The sequence below is a fragment of the Nothobranchius furzeri genome, chromosome 13, assembly GCF_043380555.1.
Source record: "Nothobranchius furzeri strain GRZ-AD chromosome 13, NfurGRZ-RIMD1, whole genome shotgun sequence".
In the NCBI taxonomy this organism is placed as follows: Eukaryota; Metazoa; Chordata; class Actinopteri; order Cyprinodontiformes; family Nothobranchiidae; genus Nothobranchius; species Nothobranchius furzeri.
In genome coordinates, this window is record NC_091753.1 from 38,292,392 (window position 1) to 38,312,300 (window position 19,909).

At 41.8% G+C, this 19,909-nt stretch overlaps 1 protein-coding gene across 1 annotated transcript; it reads left to right on the top strand.

Annotated features, from left to right (window-relative positions):
• The first annotated feature begins 4,482 nt into the window (after window positions 1-4,482).
• c1qtnf5 (C1q and TNF related 5) lies at window positions 4,483-16,541 on the top strand. Its single transcript, XM_015951572.3, has 3 exons — window positions 4,483-4,769; window positions 15,117-15,361; window positions 15,446-16,541. Exons 2-3 carry the CDS (start codon window positions 15,130-15,132, stop codon window positions 15,964-15,966), a joined length of 753 nt encoding a protein of 250 aa, XP_015807058.1. The 5' UTR covers window positions 4,483-4,769; window positions 15,117-15,129; the 3' UTR covers window positions 15,967-16,541.
• The last annotated feature ends 3,368 nt before the right edge of the window (window positions 16,542-19,909 follow it).

The following is a 19,909-nucleotide window of genomic DNA, read 5'->3' on the forward strand; positions in this document are numbered from 1 at the left end:
TAATGTAAATAATGAATATTTTTCTACGAGAAAAAAAAGCACTCTCTAGCGAATAGCACTTAATGATGGTATTTATATTTTTAAAAATTCGTATTTATTTTATTGCCATTTTTGTAGGAAAATAGAGGTTTACAAACACTAATTCTTGGTTTCTATGTTTTGTATTCCACTGCCTTTTCAACGTATTTCTGTTGTATTTTCTTTTCTCTTTTTATTTGGAGCTTGAATGTTTTTATTTGAATCCAAAGACTGACACTGGTCTATGGCTTGGTTCTCCTTAAGTTCAGTCCACCAGTAGCTCTTTATCTACCATAGGCCATTTGGCCATAGCTGATATAAATATATTTTTTGTTTTGTTTTTTAAAATCGTTCCAGTTCTGGTTACTGGTTTGTCGTGTGAACTGTTATTATGCACTTGAGAGAGTTTAGATTGCTACTCCATTGCCGATATCTCCTCTCTCCAGCCTTATTGTCTCCATAGCAACATCGATCAGAGAGTCGTGTCTGCTCACAGGCTGCTGCTAACTGGGAGTCATATCAAAAGTCACTTAATAATCAGCTGATCGAATAAAACTATCAAAGTTTGTAAAATCCAGCAGTAGAGAATGAAGTCCCTCTGCAGACTCGGCCCATATGAAAGAGGTGCCTTTGTTTTAACCCTTTTAACAGAACTCACCAAGCATATCTCCACTGAGCCGATGTTCCCATGACCGCTCAATAACCACCAGCCCTCGGGGACGGTGTTTTCTTTTCCAGTCTTGTTGGTTTTTGCCTTAGTTGTAAATCAGCACTGAATATGAAAGCAGGATGTTTACACTGATCACATCTTTTCACTCATTTATTGTCGTCTGCCTTTCGCGCCAACCTCATTACGACCTCGCATCCATCAGCAGTTACTATCGCACTGCCCTTTGTTTTTGTTGTGAACTGAGTCTAGATTTTGACCTGAGACAAACAAAATTTGCACTTGAGCTGTGAAACAGGCACTGAACAGTTACAGGAAACCTCAGCTCTCACCCCAGACAGACCATGCAACTCCAGTGCTGAAACCACAAGCACAAATACGTCACTTGGGATCCTCTAGAGTTCGCGTCTCCGACGACTCCAGACGATGGTTATTTGAGGCTCTAGCGAAGTGCACTTGACTCTTTCTGCTCAGTAATTGAAGGCAGGGGACCACAACGGCGGGCCCTTTCTACTTCCTGAGAGGGCCGCAGCTCGCTGGGTTCTGCTGCTACGGTCAACGATGAATGTATACTCTTCCTCCACATCAACAGACCTGTGACCATGTTGATGCGTGTTAGTTTGTGGTAGACATGACCTCAGATTTATTTCAGGACTGGTTTTAAAGCATGAACAGCAGTGGGATTTGGCTTGCTCTTACTGGTTTAGCTCAAACGGTTCACGTTAGCAGTGGTAATCAGGTGGTTACTGATGCTAAGGGCTCTGTCTATGACTCACTTCATATCCTCCACTTCTACGTTGGTTACAGTTTAAGCAGCAGATACACAATAAGGAAAAAGCGTCTGGTGTTTTTGTTGAATTCTGGACATTTTACCACGCCACATCAGTGGCCCTTCTTCATTCTCTGTAATTATAGTATAAATACTTATAATGGAAAAACACACATAGTAATTTCTTGTTCTTGTATCTATACAATATATGGAATGGACAGACAAACTTAGTTACAGTAGCAAAAACAGCGGATTTATAATGGTTAATAGCAATGTTTCAATGTACTCTATAACGGTTTTGTGTTACAGTACTATCAGATAAAACTAACGTGCATCATTCTTTTTGTAATCTTGATATCCAGTACCAGTTTTGCTGTGCCTGTAAGGGTTCCTTCATCAGCAAAGGAGCACTGCAGTTTTCTTTTTCTCTTCTTTCCTTTCTGGAGCAGAACGGTTTTTATGTGATGAGAAGTGTAACTGTATTAATGTGGTTGTGAACTATTTGAGGGTAGCCATTTTGGAATGATTTTTTATTTTATTTTTTCAGTTATGTTTCTTTCACTACGTTTTAACAGGGATGGCTTATTTGATGTGGGGAAAGTTGGGTTTGTGGAGACAGACCAGACGTTTAGACACCAAAATGGCTTAATTTTTTCTTTTGATGTTTTGATTTGAAAAGCTCTTCTGTCTCCCTGACCACGGCGGTCTCCTCTGAAGCTTTGGTTGTACTTATCTTGTACTGTTTTATAGAAAGTCATCATGCTGATGTTGGAAATTTTTTAATTTATTTATTTGGCACAGCATTCACCCTGAGTTGTTCTTTTTACAAGTCAGGGTTTTGGAGAGATTGTATGAGTACTTAACTTGTATTTGTAATTTTTGAAGCGTTTGTTGTGTATAAACAGTCTAAGATGGGATGTAGTGTCAGAACGAGGGGGGGGGGGGGGGTGCAGTATGAGGGATCATGAACAGGCCAGTTGTTTCTTTTGCCTTGAATATACCTTTGTCTTGCATCGATATCCTCCTGCTCTCTGTAACAAAGGTATTCACAACAGTCAAGTTTTATCCTCCCGTTCAACAGTGTTTATTTCAGTAAAGGAAAATGAAGGAAAACCACCACCGTGAAAATAAACCACAAACTACTTGGTTGAATGTATAATTAGGACACAAAGTTGTACATAAGTGTAAAAAGTAAAGTTTGTAATCATGTTTATTTTCTATGCACTTTTTTTATTTAAGTGATAGTTTAAATAATAAACATGTCTCCTTTACTCAGTTTCGTCTTTATTTACTAAAAGTTGAACAGCGACTCCCAGACGTCTGTGTTCACACACAACTCTCTGCATGGACACAAAAACTCAAACAGTAGAGTTTACATATTTAATACGAACATAATGCATTTTATTTCTTATGTGACAGTATAATGTACATATTTTTTAAATAAAGTGCCTCACATAGAAAAGCATATTTTATTTAAAAAATATACAGCAGGGAATTTTCTTAATGTCATCAAGTTCTGGTCCAGTTAAAATGTTTTTTATTTATTACAATAATAATTACCAGCTCCAATAAAAACTGACTAATAAAAAGAACATTTGGAGGTTTAAATGGTTATAAAAGGAAAGACAATAACTGTAATTTATAATCCTTTTTTTAAATATAAAATTTTGTCAAGATTGTTTTCTAAATTGTCTTGTTTACTGATTTCTTGTACTTAAAGGACTTTAAAATGATGTGTCTCCAAGCACTCTTCATGCCATAACTCCACCGCTACATATTGAAAGTAAGTGAGTTCTAAGTTGTTAAATTGCCACATGGAGCAAATTACCATTTAGTGCTCTGAGCCGTGGTTTATGCCGGACTTTTCCAGGAAATGAGTGCAGCAGACCCAAAATGTGCTGAATCTGGTGCTGCTAATTAAACACAGTTTCGGGTTGGTACCTCCACAGGAGTCAGCTGACTCCTCGCTATAAAAGCCTGATGACTGAAATTTAAAACTCTACGATCCAATAAAACCTGCTCTTTACAGTCAAAGTGCTAAACTGCAGATGTGTTCATTCAGATTGGGCTCACCCTCACATAAAGAGACTTTCCTTTAGAACCTGAAAGGAGTGTGAATTATAGACTGTCAGAATAATCAGATGTATTTAGTGGACTTTAGTAACTTAACTACTGATCAATATTTCATGTAGTTGGATCAGATTAGGATTATAAATCAATTAAGTATTGTAAAAAACATCCATCCATCCATCCATCCATCCATCCATCCATTCACCCAGCATCCATCCATCCATCCATCCATTCACCCAGCATCCATCCATCCATCCATCCATCCATCCATCCATCCATCCATCCATCCATTATAAACAAAACAACAGCATTCTTCTTTTGAGGCAGTGATCTTCATTCCAGCCCAAAGAGAGCATTCCACATTTTTCCAGTTGGGAGATAACTCTCATCCTGGTCACGTCACACTTGACCCGTCCCTACTACATTCTGTATAAACTGACTTTAAATGAACCTGAACTGATTTATTTCTTAAAAATGTTCTTCTGATGTTTTTCTTTTCATCCCAGGACACCAAAATCATTTTTCTACAGCTTCCTGTTTTACTGCAGACTTGGTTCCTTCTCAGGGGTCTGGTCTCCAAGATAACAACAAAATCACATTTTCATTGGCCTGGACATGACTTAAAAGTTTAGCTCCATTGACAAAGCTCCACTCCCCTTTTTTCTAAATTGACATATTTCTTTGCTAATGTTTACATGTACTGCAACACTTCTTCATAAACACTTCTGCAGGATTATAGAGGATTATGGTCAGTCTTGTTTGAGCAGAAGACAGATTTTAGTTTGAAAGATGCTATCAGGAGCAAGAAAATAGCTTCTTTAGATAATAAAAATCAACATGAAACTCAGTGGACAGCACATTCCCAGCTGCAGCGGTGCATCGTGGGAACATTTAACTTTAACCACAGCCCCGAGGGCACATGTTGGGGAGTTTCTTCATGTTTTTTATGCAGCATCTGAAAAATGTCTGTTTATCACCCTCCCCTTTAAATCCCTCCCTTCACACTGATTTTACTGTCTTACTTTTTGTTTTGGTTATATTTCTCTTCTGTGTGAGCTGGATGGACATCACATATTTTCCTCCTTCTCCTCCACCCATGGCTCCTCCTCTCCCACCGACTCCAGCTTTCTAATTGGATTTCATCACATTTCCTTTTGGTTTTTCCCAGCCAGACTCTCGGGATCAGAGGAGCAGCTTTTCAGTGGATTCAGACATAAACTTCAGCAGCAGCTTCCATACATCCTGGTAAGGGTTCGACTGTCTTTGAACTGAACTTTATGCCTTTCCAGGAGCTGAGATAATGAAAAATACGCACAGAAGTCTTATTCTCAGGTAATCCAGTGAAACGTAGAGCTGCAAAAGTAAGTTGTGTGTTTATGAAGAAGTGTTGCAGCACATGAAAACATTAGCAAAGAACAATGTTAATAAAAAAAAAAGAAATGGATGTGGTTTTAGAGATCATGCAAAAATGTTTGTTTTAACTCAAACATGGTGTAGGGTTAACATACATATTTATTTTGGGTGCTTTTTAAGCTAAATATGCTACACTACATTTGACCAATAAGATGTGAATTTCTATATAAATATGAAAATCCAGTCTGATTGGTCTTTGAATGTTTAACCAGAAGATTTAGAATTATTTGTTTATTCAGGGATTGTAAGACACTTCGTATTAATTCAGACAGAGTCAAGTTTATAAAAAGTAAGAAATTTATTTTCTAAACAATTGAAAACATGACAACTAGGAAACACTTTATATGATGAATGAATCTAAGTGGATGGATTGTGAGGTGTGAGGATGTGTGAATGTGACGTTATCAGAACCTTCTTATCTGGAGAAACTGAGTTCTGAGTGGGAGTGAATTTGGTCTGCTATAAACTATAATGACGCAATCTGTCGAGTCTATGTACCCTTCGTTGGAGACTCTCTTTTGGAACCGAGATGTCGGAGAGTCCGTGGACCCCACGGTACTGAAGTCTGTAGAGAAACCGCAGTACGACCAGGTCAGTCCAGAGTCGTCTCCAGGTCACGACAAACAGGTGGACTTGTTTTGCGTCTATGGAGTATGGAGTTGAAGCTGGTTCAGCTTTATTCTGATGGAACCGTATGCAGTCAGCGGTAGCGTGCAACAGGTTTTGACAGCTTGTCAAAAGATGCGCTGGGTTAAAAAGGTTTTGCTTCAGATGGCCGGTCCGAAGCTTTCTCAAAAACTGACTCACTCAGGAAGTGAGTTCTGTTTTAACATATTTTGAATACATGGCCAACCAGAATTTGACATGTAAAGGGGTTTTACCAAACAAACCTCAGAACATCAGATAGAAGAGCTCTGATTTGTGGATCAGGAATTCTCTATGAGCAGTGACGTTTAACTTTAACTTGCGTCATGGAGATATGGTAAGTGTGTGTGAGCTTGTCAGTAGATAGTGATTCACTTGTTAAATCAACTTACTGATCAAAACATAATATTCATTTCAACTTCAGTAATTTAAGCACAGATTAATCACAACATTGTTATTATTCTTCAGCCATTATTATTCATTCATTAAATGATTATTTTAACACTCCATTATTCATAACGGTTCGTTATTATAAAAGTTCCTTCTTCTTGTTCTGTGAAGCAAAGCAGTCTGAGATAAGTGGAAAGCTTGAGAGGGACCTTGTCATGAGCCGGGGGTGAGTACTCGTCTCTCTACATGAGATCTCTGAGTTGTGTCTTGCAGGAGAGGGAGCGGCAGCTGCACCTGATCAGCTAATCAGCGGGTTGGCTTCTTGAGGAGGAGGGTGACACTACTCGATGCTGGATGATTGCTACTGACAGTTTCTTGCCCTCGTATTTGGCTCTTGGTTTTTGTGAACACTCACCACGCTCAATAGGACTCTGCTCTGCTCACACGCCAAGTCATCCAGTCACCGCTGACCGACCTGCTCTCCAACAACTACCCGCTCCCTCTCCAGCTCTGGAACCGCTCACTCATTATCTGTTGGACTTAAAGTTCTCAGGACTCACCTCTAATCTGCTCTCCCCACCAGACGCTGCGTTTCCCGTTTTTCCTGTCCACTGGAATTCCCAGTGTGCGCTCAGTTACCGTTATCCACAAATAAAAATATTATTTTTTCATTATACCTTCTCCTGGGTTGAATCTGCATGTCTTGGGTTAGACACCTTCCTCAGAACATGTCAGAATCATCCGGCCATACCGCTAATCCTGCAGAAGCAGCCCTCACCGATCTCACCCACAGGTTAACACAGCAGGAACAGACACTACCGCTACTTATGGAACAACTCGCCGCAGCGTATCAACCCTACCAACAATTGGAGGCTCTGGTAAGACAAGTCCACGACGGTTTGTCTCAGCATCAACAGCCACCTCCGCCAGCTGAACCATAATTTGCCGCTCCAGCAGCTGCGGTTTTCCCCGGACCGGAAGCTGCATGTCCTCCGGAAGTCACCCACTTCCGTCTTGCAGCATCCCCACCATCAGTGACTTTTAGCGGTGAGTTTGAGGAATGCCACAGTTTTCTACTCCAGTGTAGACTGGCCTTTGAACGTTCTCCTGTGGCCTTTGCCTCGGACTCTGTGAAGATTTGCTATGTAGTGGGGCTGCTACGAGGAAAGGCTCTAAGGTGGGCCGAGGCTAAGAGCCACTGTGAATCCTTTTTGAATGTTTCATACAATGATTTTTTATCTGATTTTAAACTGACTTTTGGAAGTTTTGAGTCCAGCTCGGATATTAGAAAGAAGCTCTGGAATCTTTCTCAAGGCAGAAGGACAGTGGCAGACATAGCATTGGATTTTCGTATCCTGGCAGCTCGGACGTCCTGGAACGAGGAAGCTCTTATTGCCGCCTTCACCGAGGCTCTTAATGATTGGGTCCGGAACCAGCTGGCCCTATCCCCCGAGCCCGGTTCGTTGGAGGCCCTCATCAGACTGGCTACCTCCATCGACAAGCGACGCCACGAGCTGAGGCGACAAGACCCCGGGCCCAGTTCACCTCCCACTCAGGATCGGGGCCAAGGAACTAGTGGTCACTCCTCAACAGAATCCTCACCAGCTGAGGAACCGATGCAGATGGGGAGGACTCGTCTCACACAGGAGGAGAGACAACATCGTATGAGGTTTGGTTTATGCATGTACTGTGGTAAAGATGGACATTTTGCCCGAGACTGCTCGTTACTGTTAAAAGGCAGAGCCTACCGGTAAAACCAGGATTACTGGCGGGCAGCAACTCAGACTCTACTAGTTCTCGTGTTCTCTCCTGTGCTCTGTGTTTTTTAATTCCGAACAGATCCATCTCGAATCCCTACTGGACTTGGGTTGCGAACAATCCATGTTGGACTCCAAGCTGATTGAAAAATGGAGGATCCCAACCACCCCGTTGACCGCGCCTCTCTCAGTCTCCTCTCTGGATTGTCGGAACCTCTCCACCATCACCCATCAGACTATTCCTCTCCGTCTAAAGGTGTCAGGTAACCACACCGAGACCTTGACCTTTTATGTGTTCCCTTCTCCTCAGTCGCCGTTGGTGCTTGGGCATTCCTGGTTAGTACGCCACAATCCTCAACTTGACTGGAGGAGGAACAGAATTGTGGGATGGAGTCCCGAGTGCTCTCAACGTTGCCTCTGCTCTGCCTCCTCGCCTATCTGCGGCTCTACGACCCCACCAGTGGAGGACATTGATCTCTCAGCGGTTCCCCCTGAATACCATGACCTCAAACAGGTTTTCAGTAAGGACCGTGCCTCTTCCTTATCTCCTCACAGACCATTCGACTGTGGAGTTGATTTATTTCCAGGAGCTCCTCTTCCATCTAGCCGTCTGTATCATCTCTCCAAGCCTGAGAGTGAGAGCATGGAGAAGTACATCCAAGACTCCCTGGCCGCCCGAACCATCAGACCGTCCTCTTCTCCTTTGGGCACCGGGTTTTTCTTTGTACCCAAGAAGGAGGGGTCACTCAGGCCATGCATAGACTACCAGGGTTTGAATCAAATCACTGTTATAAACAAATACCTCTGCCGTTACACTCCTCCACCTTTGAACCTGTTGAGGACGCTTCTATCTTCAGTCGACTGGACCTCAGGAACGCCTATCATCTGGTGAGGATAAGGGAGGGAGATGAGTGGAAGACAGCATTCAAAACCCCTCTTGGACACTGAGTATTTAGTGATGCCCTTTGGGTTAACCAATGCACCAGCAGTTTTTCAGTCGTTGGTAAATTCTGTGTTGGGTGATTACCTAAATAAGTTTGTGGCTGTGTATCTAGACGATATTCTGATTTTCTCCAAAACACAGGAACAGCATACCCAGCATGTTTGAGCGGTTTTGCAACGTCTGTTGGAGAATCGGCTATATGTTAAAGCTGAGAAGTGTGTTTTTCATGCTCCCACTGTCAAGTTCCTGGGGTTCATCATCAAGAGCGGGCGGTTGAAGCCAGATACTGACAAGGTACAAGCTGTTACTGAATGGCCCACTCCGTCCACACGTGAGCAGTAGCAGAGGTTCCTGGGGTTTGCTAATTTTTACAGAAGATTCATCAAGAACTACAAACGGCCACTCCGTTAACCAACCTGACTTCGATTAACAAACCAGAAGCCAGAAGCCGTCTCCAGAAGCTGACGCAGCTTTCCGAGCAGTTATGACGAGATTCACCAATGCCCCTGTGCTCCATCGACCAGATCCGCTACACCAATTTACCCTCGAGGTAGACTCCATGGGAGCAGTGCTGTCCCAGGTCTCCCCAGAGGATCATCGCCTTCATCTTTATGCCTTCTTCTCACGTCGTTTGACCCCCGCAGAGAGCAGATATGATGTTGGAGACCGCGAACTGTTGGCGGTGAAACTCGCCATAGAAGAGTGGAGACATTGGCTGGAGGGCGCTGAGAAGCCGTCCATTATTTGGACCGATCATAAAAACCTGGTCTGTTTAAAGGAAGCAAAAAGACTCTATCCATGACAGTATAGGTGGTCCCTTTTCTTTTCGTGTTTCAACTTTCAAATCTCCCACTGACCAGGTTCCAAAAACCCTAAGCCCGGCGCTCTTTCCAGACTATACTCACCAGATCAGGAAGAGGAACCCTCCACTATCTTACCTCCGGCATGAGTCGTGGGCAGGGTTACCTGGGAAGTCAGGGACCAGGCTCTGGAGGCCCTCAAGACGGACCCCGGTCCAGGTAACGTCCCTCCAGGCAGGCTGTATGTGCCCCAGTCCATGAGGAGTAAGGTCAAACACTGGGCTTATACAGGCAAGTTCACGCTGCATCCTGGCGTGGGTCGCACTGTTGCCCTAATCAGAAGGTTTTTCTGGTGGCCGTCTACATACAAGGATGTTACAAGCTACATTTCAGGTTGCCATACCTGCTCCCAGCAAAAGGTTGATCACCGTCAACCAGCAGGTCTGTTAAACCCTTTACCTATTCCCTTTCGCCCTTGGTCTCATATTGCTTTGAACTTTGTGTGTGGTTTCCCAAACTCTCACGGCTTTAATACAATACTCACCATCGTTGATCGGTTTTCTAAGGCATGTCATCTGGTTTCGTTAAAGTTGCTTCCTTCCTCAGCTGTCACCGCACAACTACTGGTCAAACACGTTTTCCGCCTTCATGGCATCCAAGAGGAGTTACTGTCTGATCGTGGTCCGCAAATTGTCTCCAGAGTATGGAAGGAGTTTGCGGAGACCTTAGGGGCTCAGGTGGCTCTCACCTCAGGACATCACCCCCCAGACAAACGGACAATGTGAACAGATGAACCAGGAGCTTGGAGCCATGTTATGCTGTGTCTGTGCCTCTCATCCTTCCTCCTGGAGTACCCATCTAGCCTGAGTGGAATACGCGCACAACAGCCACGTCTCATCAGCCACAGGTCAGTCCCCTTTTGAATCATCGCTTGGTTATCAACCCTCTCTGTTCCCCCTTCAGTCTCCAGCCCTGTCTTCCATTCCACAATTCCTCCGCGGTGCAAGACTTGCTTGGTCCACCACCAGAGTGGCGTTTGATCGCACTGCGCAGAAGAACAAGCAGTTGACGGATCGTCAGCAGCGACCGGCCCTGGTTTATTCACCTGGTCAGAGCGTATGGTTGTCCTCTAAGGACATCCCGCTGAAGGCGACCAGCCGCAAGTTGTCCCCACGTTTCATCGGTCCCTTCAAGATCCTGGAGGTTCCTACTCCATCCACTGTGAGGCTGGACCTTCCTCGTTCCCTTCGGGTCCACCCCGTTTTTCACGTGTCTCTGGTCAAGCCATTGGTCTCCAGACCACTTTGTCTGTCTCCTGTGCCTCCTCCTCCGGCTCGCCTCTACAGGGGTGGGCTGGTCTACTCCGTGAACAAGATCCTGGCTTCCCGTCCCCGTGGGGTCCAGTACCTCGTGGACTGGGAGGGGTACGATCCCGAAGAGAGGTCCTGGGTACCTCGATCCTTCATCGAGGACCCGTCCCTGATCCGGGAGTTCGAGGCCACTTCGGCTAGGACGCCGGGTGGCGTTCGTTGGGGGGGGGGGGGGGGGGGGGGGGGGGGGTACTGTTATGAGCCGGGGGTGAGTACTTGTCTCTTTACATGAGATCTCTGAGTTGTGTCTTGCAGGAGAGGGAGCGGCAGCTGCACCTTATCAGCTAATCAGTGGGTTGGCTTCTTAAGGAGGAGGGTGACACTACTCGATGCTGGATGATTGCTACTGACTGGTAGTTTCCAGCCCTCGTACTTGGCTCTTGGTTTTTGTGAACATTATTACGTGTACCTTTTTCCTGGGACTTTTGTGATTTTACGTCTCCTGGATCTCCGACCTCGGGTTCTCCTCGTCTCTGGATTATTCCCTCACCACGCTCAATAGGACTTTGCTCTGCTCACACGCCACGTCATCCATTCACCGCTGACCGACCTGCTCTCCAACGACTACCCACTCCCTCTCCAGCTCTGGAACCGCTCACCTGGATACCCCCGGCTCGTTACCCATCCCCTCACTCGCTGAACTCATTTTTCCCCAGTAAGTCCCCTCACTCATTATCTGTTGGACTTAAAGTTCTTAGGACTCACCTCTAATCTGCTCTTCCCTCCAGACGCTGCGTTTCCCGTTTTTCCTGTCCACTGGAACTCCCAGTGCGCCCTCAGTTACCGTTATCCACAAATAAAAATATTATTTTTTCATTTTACCTTCTCCTGGGTTGATTCTACATGTCTTGGTTTAGACACCTTCCTCAGAACATGTCAGACCTTGGCCAAGCAACAGTATCTTTCTTGTAGATTAAAAGCACCAGTTAAGACTTATGTCTCCAAATGGCCAGATACTGAAGCGGTCAAAATGTAGGGGGAAAACAGACTTTTCTGGAGGCTACAAATGGTAATTATGAGACACTGGGCCCCAGTTACATGCTTGTAAAAATGTGTAACCCTCTACTGCAAAATACTAGACACTCAGACTAAAAAAAGACCCAAAGTAGCTCCAAATGACATGGTTAAATTTTTTTTAGAGTTGATTGAAGTCTATTTGTTGACTTTAAGATTTTTTAAACCATGAATGGGGAATCTTTTTGCACATTTTCTTTATTGTGGTTTGACTGATTGTCAAGTTGTTTACACAGAAAACAAACTGTGGTCCCCAGACAAGATATTCTCTGTCCAAATGCCCCTGGGTTTCTTTGGGAATACGCTGTTGCCACATCAGTCACTGTGTTGAAGTTGAATCCAAATTACTTTTAACTCAACTAGACTGAAATATTTCAAAAATTGGGTAAATAGATTAAGAACTCAAACACCAGTCATTTGTGCTTCCTAAACACTGGATTCCTTTTGTGTGACTCGTTAAAACCCTTCATGTCTAACCATCTTTGGACTACTAATAGTGGCAGACCACTGTTCAGACTCAGATTTTTCATCTTATTCAAACTCCACTTAAGCCAGGAATCCTGATGGGATTATTTGTCCCATCCTCATTTTCCCTCAGTTTCTTATCCTCCCTCTCTGTTTCTGTCTGCAGCTGTTGTGTTTGTAGGCTGTAATCTTCCGTTAGAAAAGCTGCTGACGGACAACAAAAAGCTCAGATCTACGGCCTTTCTCCTGCTTCGGTCATCACTTCAGTTTATGACTCTTGTCCAGTAGATGGTACCAACAAGGCAACATTGAATCAAAGTTGTTTTCTGTCTCTACTGGATTGTTCTGGAATTACAGCCCCACCATGGAAAGTAAACACACAATGAAGAGCTGAAATAAAGTTTTCCTTAGACTTGATTTTCTTTGGGAGATAAAAATGAAGAAGAAAATGAACAATCAGACTTTTCTCTGGTGGCTCATTTGGTGTCAGCTGAAATGCATGACTGGGATTAAATAGAGTTTTGGGAGGAAACAACTGAAAGAGTCAGAATGGGCTTAAGTTTGAGGGATTTGTGAGTGGTCTGATGTTCAGCATTCTTATTTCTTCTCATGAGGAGCTTTCCTTGGGTCCTATGAAATATTTCTGAAGGATTTTGGTTAACACTTTAATCTGGCATTAGAATTATTTGAATAGATATTGTGAACTCTTCTCGTGGTTCACTTTTTCTGTGTAGATTAAGTTCACACAGACATGTCAGGATTTACTATAATCAATGATGGTTGTGATGCAGTGACCAAATCATGACACTGCCACCACTGTGTTTCAGAATATTTAAAGGGGCATTATGGAAGTTTGACAGCCAAAACATGTATAGAAATAATAAATTTCTTCTTCATACATTCTCCTGCAATGCCCTGGTCCTGTAGAATGAGCTCTGGCATTTTTACTGTGATTGCCTGTTTTTCTGTAAAATCACAGAAAAAGAGAGCTGCTCGGGTCGAGCAGGCTGCTTCATGCACGTTCATGCTCAGGCATAGCCCGTAGCATTTGCTATCAGTAGCTTTAGCAGCAGAGAGTGAGGTAGTGCCAACTCAGCAACTTTGTCGCTGTTCCTAACGCCTAGTGATGAACCTAGCTACATTTCTGAGGACCCATAGCTACTTTCTTCTAGATATTTCCTGCAAATTAGCAACAAAATAGCCATTTTCGCTCCAAACCATTCTTTGAACGTTGTTTCAGCTGTCATCAACGATGTAAACATTACAGATACAAAAGACATCACTGATGCTTTAGCTCACCTAGTAAGACGTTGGACTCTCATGCTGAATACCTGGGTTTGATTCTGGATGTGAACATAGTTTATTTAGAGTTTATTTTTTACATTAATGGTATATTTTTACAGTAAGATGTCCAAATTTTTATTTGAGACTCGCCGAACGGCATTGAATTAACAGATAAAAAAAAGATGTGGGTTCAGCTTTCATTTTGGAACAATTTTTCAAGCAAGGGAAGGGAATGATCTGAGCATGCAGGGAGACTGACCCATCTTAAACCTTTGTCGGCTGTGCTGAAGAGAAAGGTACAGAACCAAATTATTTAATTAATTAGCTGCGCGTTCTCCTGTCCTCTGTCCTCCGGGCCACACACACACACACACACACACACACACACACACACACACACACACACACACACACACACACACACACACACACACACACACACACACACACACACACACAAACACACACACACTCGCACGACTGTCTCAGCTGTTATTTTTGTTAAGGAGTTTGCACGTACAGCATGCACGCCTCGTGCACGAGCCTACTATTGAAGCTGCCGTTACGCTTTTGGCCTGAGGGGGCAATCGCGAGCATAACAATTCAAAACTCCGTAAAGTCCCTTTAAAGACCAAGTTCACAGAGTTTTTTTTACTTGTTATTTTTAAAATGTGATCAGTCACTCTGAGTTTAACATTCAGGCTGAACATAAAAATTGTCTTCTACCCCTATTTCCTGTATTAGCTGCCATTAGAAAATAGACAGATAAATGATTGGGTTAGAAAAGCCAGCCAGATCTACGTCACACTGAAAATGATCATTCATGGACTTATTCATCCTGGCTCTGGACGGGGAAGACTGTTCTTTTAGCATCCAGGAAAGAGCAGAGCACATCTCATCTAGTAGCTAACCGTTAGCATTAGCAACCCCACCACACAGCAGAACTTTGTCAGGATTATGTTATTTGTGGAAATAAAACATTGTTTTAAAGCAAACTAGAGTCACTGGTAGAGTTGTGGTGCATTTATACTAGAGACCACTGCAAATGTGTAAAAAAAATTAACTTGGATTTTATACTTTTACAAATAAAATATATCTTAATCTTGTTGGTAAAAAACATGTTTTCAACAGCCTCTTGATTTATATGTAGTTTTTTTTTTGCAAACTGCAAGAAGCAATTACTTTTATTCCCCCGAAATTCTGTTTTGATGCATTTGTTGATGCATTTTTACCAATGCTCTGAGCAGAAAGTACCCGAGTGAAACTCTTACTTGAGCTGTGGTGCTCAAGATGAAAGGAAATCAAGTATAATATCAATTCAATAACATTTTAGGTTTTAAACACACATTTAGTTTTTTATGTTTAAATAAACAGTCATATACAATTATTTACACTCACACATTTTTGTAATTGCTTTTATCTTATGAATGTAGTCCAGACCAGCATTTCTACCTTGTTTGTAAGCTGTAAACATTTTCTGTTTCAATGCAAACATCTTTTCTCTCTTCCAGCCTTGATACTGCAATGACATCACTCAGGCTGTTGCCCTTATTCCACTCCCTCTTCATCCTACAAACACATTTTTCCAGCCAGCTGGAGGACAATAAGATCCCTCCCAGTTTGTGTACAGGTCACCCTGGAATCCCAGGCTCTCCAGGGGTTCACGGGAGTCCCGGTCAGCCGGGAAGGGACGGAAGGGATGGACGAGATGCAGTTCCTGGAGAAAAAGGGCAGAAAGGAGACAGGGGAGAGTCAGGTACTTGTTTTCACCTTTTATATGTCAAAATGCCAATGCCAAAATAACTTTGAGTCTGATGTTTGTGCTGCTTGTTATTTCCAGGTGAAACTGGACTGCGAGGCCTGACTGGAGACAAAGGTGACCCTGGAGAGAAGGGAGAGAGGGGGCCACCAGGTGAGTGTGCAGTGGCTCCTAAATCAGCCTTCAATGCCAAACTGTCCCAGAGCCTCGCTCTGGCCCTCACAGTGGGCGATGCAGTCTGCTTCGACACCATCGTGATCAATGAGCAGGGTGACTACAATGCGGAAACTGGACGCTTCACCTGCAAAGTCCCTGGAGTCTACTACTTTGCCGTCCATGCCACAGTGTACCGGGCCAGCCTGCAGTTTGACCTGATGAAGAATGGACATGTGGTGGCCTCCTATTTTCAGTTTTACGGCAACTGGCCCAAACCGGCGTCGCTATCTGGCGGCTCCCTTCTTCACCTGGTTCCTGGTGACCAGGTGTGGGTTCAGGTGGCTCTGGCGGAGTACAACGGGTTTTACTCAAGCACCAAAACAGACAGCAGCTTCACCGGCTTCCTGGTCTACTCAGACTGGAAAAACTCTGCTGTGTTTGCATGAACAATTTAAAATCCACCCGACTCTGGAAAGTAAACCACAATTATATTCCTACTTTTGCTTCCAACTGAGACATTCTGGAAACAGGCAGATGCATTAGTTGGGACTTGGTACATCTGTACTGGTGTCTGATGAGTTAAATAGGCTGAATGGGTCATTCTGTATCCATTTGGTTTAGTTGTGTTTAAACAGCAGCCCTCTGTAAGATCCAGGCCACAGATTCAAATACTTTACATGCCATCATTGCACTGTGTTTCCCATTAGTGACACTTTAATAAATCTTCCGGCTTTATAGGAAAATCCATATTGATGACATGATTTGGATTCCTGACATTGCTTTATGTGAAATGAGGTGAAAACACAGCAGAAACAGGATCATTTATTTGAAAAGATGTTGCTCAATTAAAATAGAAATTGTGTAAAAATGTTTATTTTACAAACACTGAAGAGTGAACCGAAAAACACACCAGTACCTGTTTTTACTTCCATTTTACTCTTAAATTGGTTAATTTACAATATTTTATATGTTGTTTCACACACACACACACACACACACACACACACACACACACACACACACATACCATATATATATATATATATATATATATATATATATATATATGTATATATATATATATATATATATATATATATATATATATATATATATATATAGTGTATATATATATATATATATACTATATATGAATATATATATATATATATATATATATATATATATATATATATATTCATATATGTATATAGTATGAGGCAGAGTTTCTTACTCAAGATTTCACGATGGAATTTCTTATTTTACTCATTAGCACCACTAGTGTTTGGATTTGGAATTGCACCAAGATTGACGCCGACTGCAGATTTGCGCATCTATTGCTATTAACACAGTGCCACCCACTGTTTCATAGCAATAACATTTTGATTTAAATTTCTAATTTCTAATAAAAATGTAGGCTATGTCTAACTTTCGACGTGAAGTAATTGGCATATTTTGAATCTACAGTTGCAGTCAATCAGATTTCAGTAACTCCTGTGGCCCCGCCCACCACCAACTTTTTAAGAGACATAAGCAGATGGACAGCAGGGAGAGAGTTTAAAAGAAGAAAGATTATTCTGCACCCTTAATATTCATTTCAGGGTTAACTTTTAGAAATTTCTCTAAACCTTACTTGCTCAACAATGTTTTTAGGTGTCAACTTCTCGTCAATCTGATTTAATACACTAATTACAAGACATTCACTCTTTATACAAACTTAAATCACATTTTCTCTTTCTGTTATCTTTCCAACTTTACATCTTTTTAACAATGCATTTTCATTTCTGTTCAAGTAATAACTTTACACAGCAATTAAATTCACTTATTTGTTTCACTACTTTATTTCTCTAATAAATTGATTGACGCTTTCTCAGTTGTATACATTACAAACATGTATTTTTGGATTGCAATCGACTAAGTTTGAATTGAAGAGATTCGGAGCTAACTTTTAACTTTCTATTTAGTTTGTTCAGCGTTAATGCTCAGAAATCATTAACACCTAAGAAAAAGGCAACTTTTCCATATTTTAAAATCATTTTCTTGAGCCAATATGTGCTAAAATAACCCTTTACAGGGTTGATGAAATGTCACTCAGACCCCTCCTACCCCACCCCACCCCCACCCCCCTCTGTGGCCAGAATATTGCACTTGCTACGTCAGAGTGCTGCTTTGGTTCCTGTTGGGCTTAGTGAAGTGGAGCTGACATGCTTTGCACTGCAGTCTGCTTCCAGCAGGTTTCCAGCAGGTTTTAGATTGCGGACACAGCTGGTTTGTTTAATCACTCCTGGAGACACACTAATGATGGCCGAGGAGACATTTTAGCTGTTAGATTAAGGCGTTAAAAAGGCGAACACACAGCGAGGAGATACGTTTCATTTTCACTTTTACTAACAGACACTAGGGGGTGTTAAAGCAACCAAAAACTGCAAAGTTTCCCTTTAAGGTGATCAAAATATTTCAGCTTGTAATTCTGCTACGTTTTCCAGTAATTTTCTGCATTATTGTTTGACAACAAATTTTTTCCTAAATCATATGTACAGATTTTATAATATTTGGATAAGATATAAGCTTATGCATATGGTCATTTTCTATTTCATATATGACCAAATAATAATAATAATAATAATAATAATAATAATAATAATAATAATAATAATAATGATGACAACTAGGGTATATTTGTGGTCTCATGTGTTGCTTTACATTTGATGAAAACATACTTGTTGTTGGATATTTAAAGAAAAATGTACTGAGTTACATAATAGAAACAAACACAGATACAATTAATGTGAAATGTATCTGATGCAGAGAACTGCTGAAACAAATAAAGAAGCTGGAAACGTCTCACTTTCCTTTCTAATGCATGAGTTCACCATGTCTGAGTCATAAGCTGGATGATATAAATCACCCGTCTCCACTTTTCCTGTCAGTAATCAGACTACTTTCCAAGTTAACAGAAGATAATCTCCTTTTCTAAGTCACGACATATTTAAAGTTTTTCATTTAGAGCTGACTTTAACACAACATTGACTCCTTTTCAGACCAAATCACATTTTTCTCCCCGTCTCTGAGGCATCCACCCATAATAAGGCTTAAATATGTCCTTGTAACCATTCTCATCAGGGTGGAATGAGAGTCGTGAGGACGTGATTAATCTTTTCTTGGCATCAGCTGTTTATTTCCACTCATTCACAGCCTGTAAATGACTCTGTAAGTGTTTGAATCACAGACGGTTACAGACGGAGCAGGGAAGCATCTTCTTAACCACAGGATGGTGAAGTGACACTTTAATACCTGAAATAAATGTAGGTGATGGACTATTGAGACAAAACACACATGACTGCAGTTAGAAATCCATAAAAATACTGAGTTTTGGATCTTTAGAGATATTGGCTGGAAGATTCTTCCACTTTAAAAGCAAGCTGTTAATCTGCAGTTTCTCAGAAAAACTTTGAAGAATTTCATCAACAACTTTGACCTGATGATGAAAGCCGCTGATTTTATGCCACAAAAGATGAAATACCCTAGTCCCGATCATCACAGTTACATAAAAGCTGTTTCATTTTGACATTATTAATTGACTCAACTTGATGATTATTTATGTTAGTTGGATTTTTAAGGCACTAAGTTTCAAATTAATGCCTTTTTAATTCTAAAGTTTAATAGCTCCACATTCTTTACAAGAAAATGCTTTCTTTGTTCACTGCTGTAAAGATTTGTTCTTTTTTTATTTAAAAAAAAACAACCAACTATCACTTTTGTCACTTGATGCAAGTTATACGTGTTTTTAATTTCTCATTCAGCTGTAACCAATGCAGATCCTAAAGAAACTTTGATGGGGCCCTCCACTTGGAGCAAGAGACCCTGAGTATGTTATGGTCCAGTGTCTTATCATCTGTTTACAGACTGAATGAAGTCTCTACACAGATGCATACTGCAGCACAGAGACCTCTGAATAGCCTCTGCGTATTTCTTGGGCCGGCTCCAATAATAATATCAATACTAACTCTGCAGGGTTGGTTCCTTTGCTGTTGATGTGACTATTTTGTCCAGCAGGTGGCAGTAGTGTACCACTGCTCAGAAACTGGAAAGTCCAGAATGACTGAGTCACTCAAACTAGTGACATATCTGCCTCGTATTAATTAATTAATTACAAATTTCAGAAAGAAATTTAACTTATACCTCAAATGGGTTCAGATTTAATGCATTCCTATTTTAATAGAATCAACCAAAAAAAGGACCTGTATCCAAATCGATCTTAATTTTGAGACAATAGTTGCAAATAAATGTTATTGTTACTTTTGGCTGATAAGATTGTGAACTTGATTGGCTCACTGATGATTTTTCTCAAATAAAGTGGATTGGTGGGGAACCTCTGATAGCAGACGG

Coding starts and splice junctions, on each gene's coding strand:
- c1qtnf5 (XM_015951572.3), top strand. CDS start 15,130: ATGACATCACTCAGGCTGTTGCCCTTATTCCACTCCCTCTTCATCCTA. Junction 15,362..15,445: donor AGGAGACAGGGGAGAGTCAG/GTACTTGTTTTC, acceptor TGTTATTTCCAG/GTGAAACTGGACTGCGAGGC.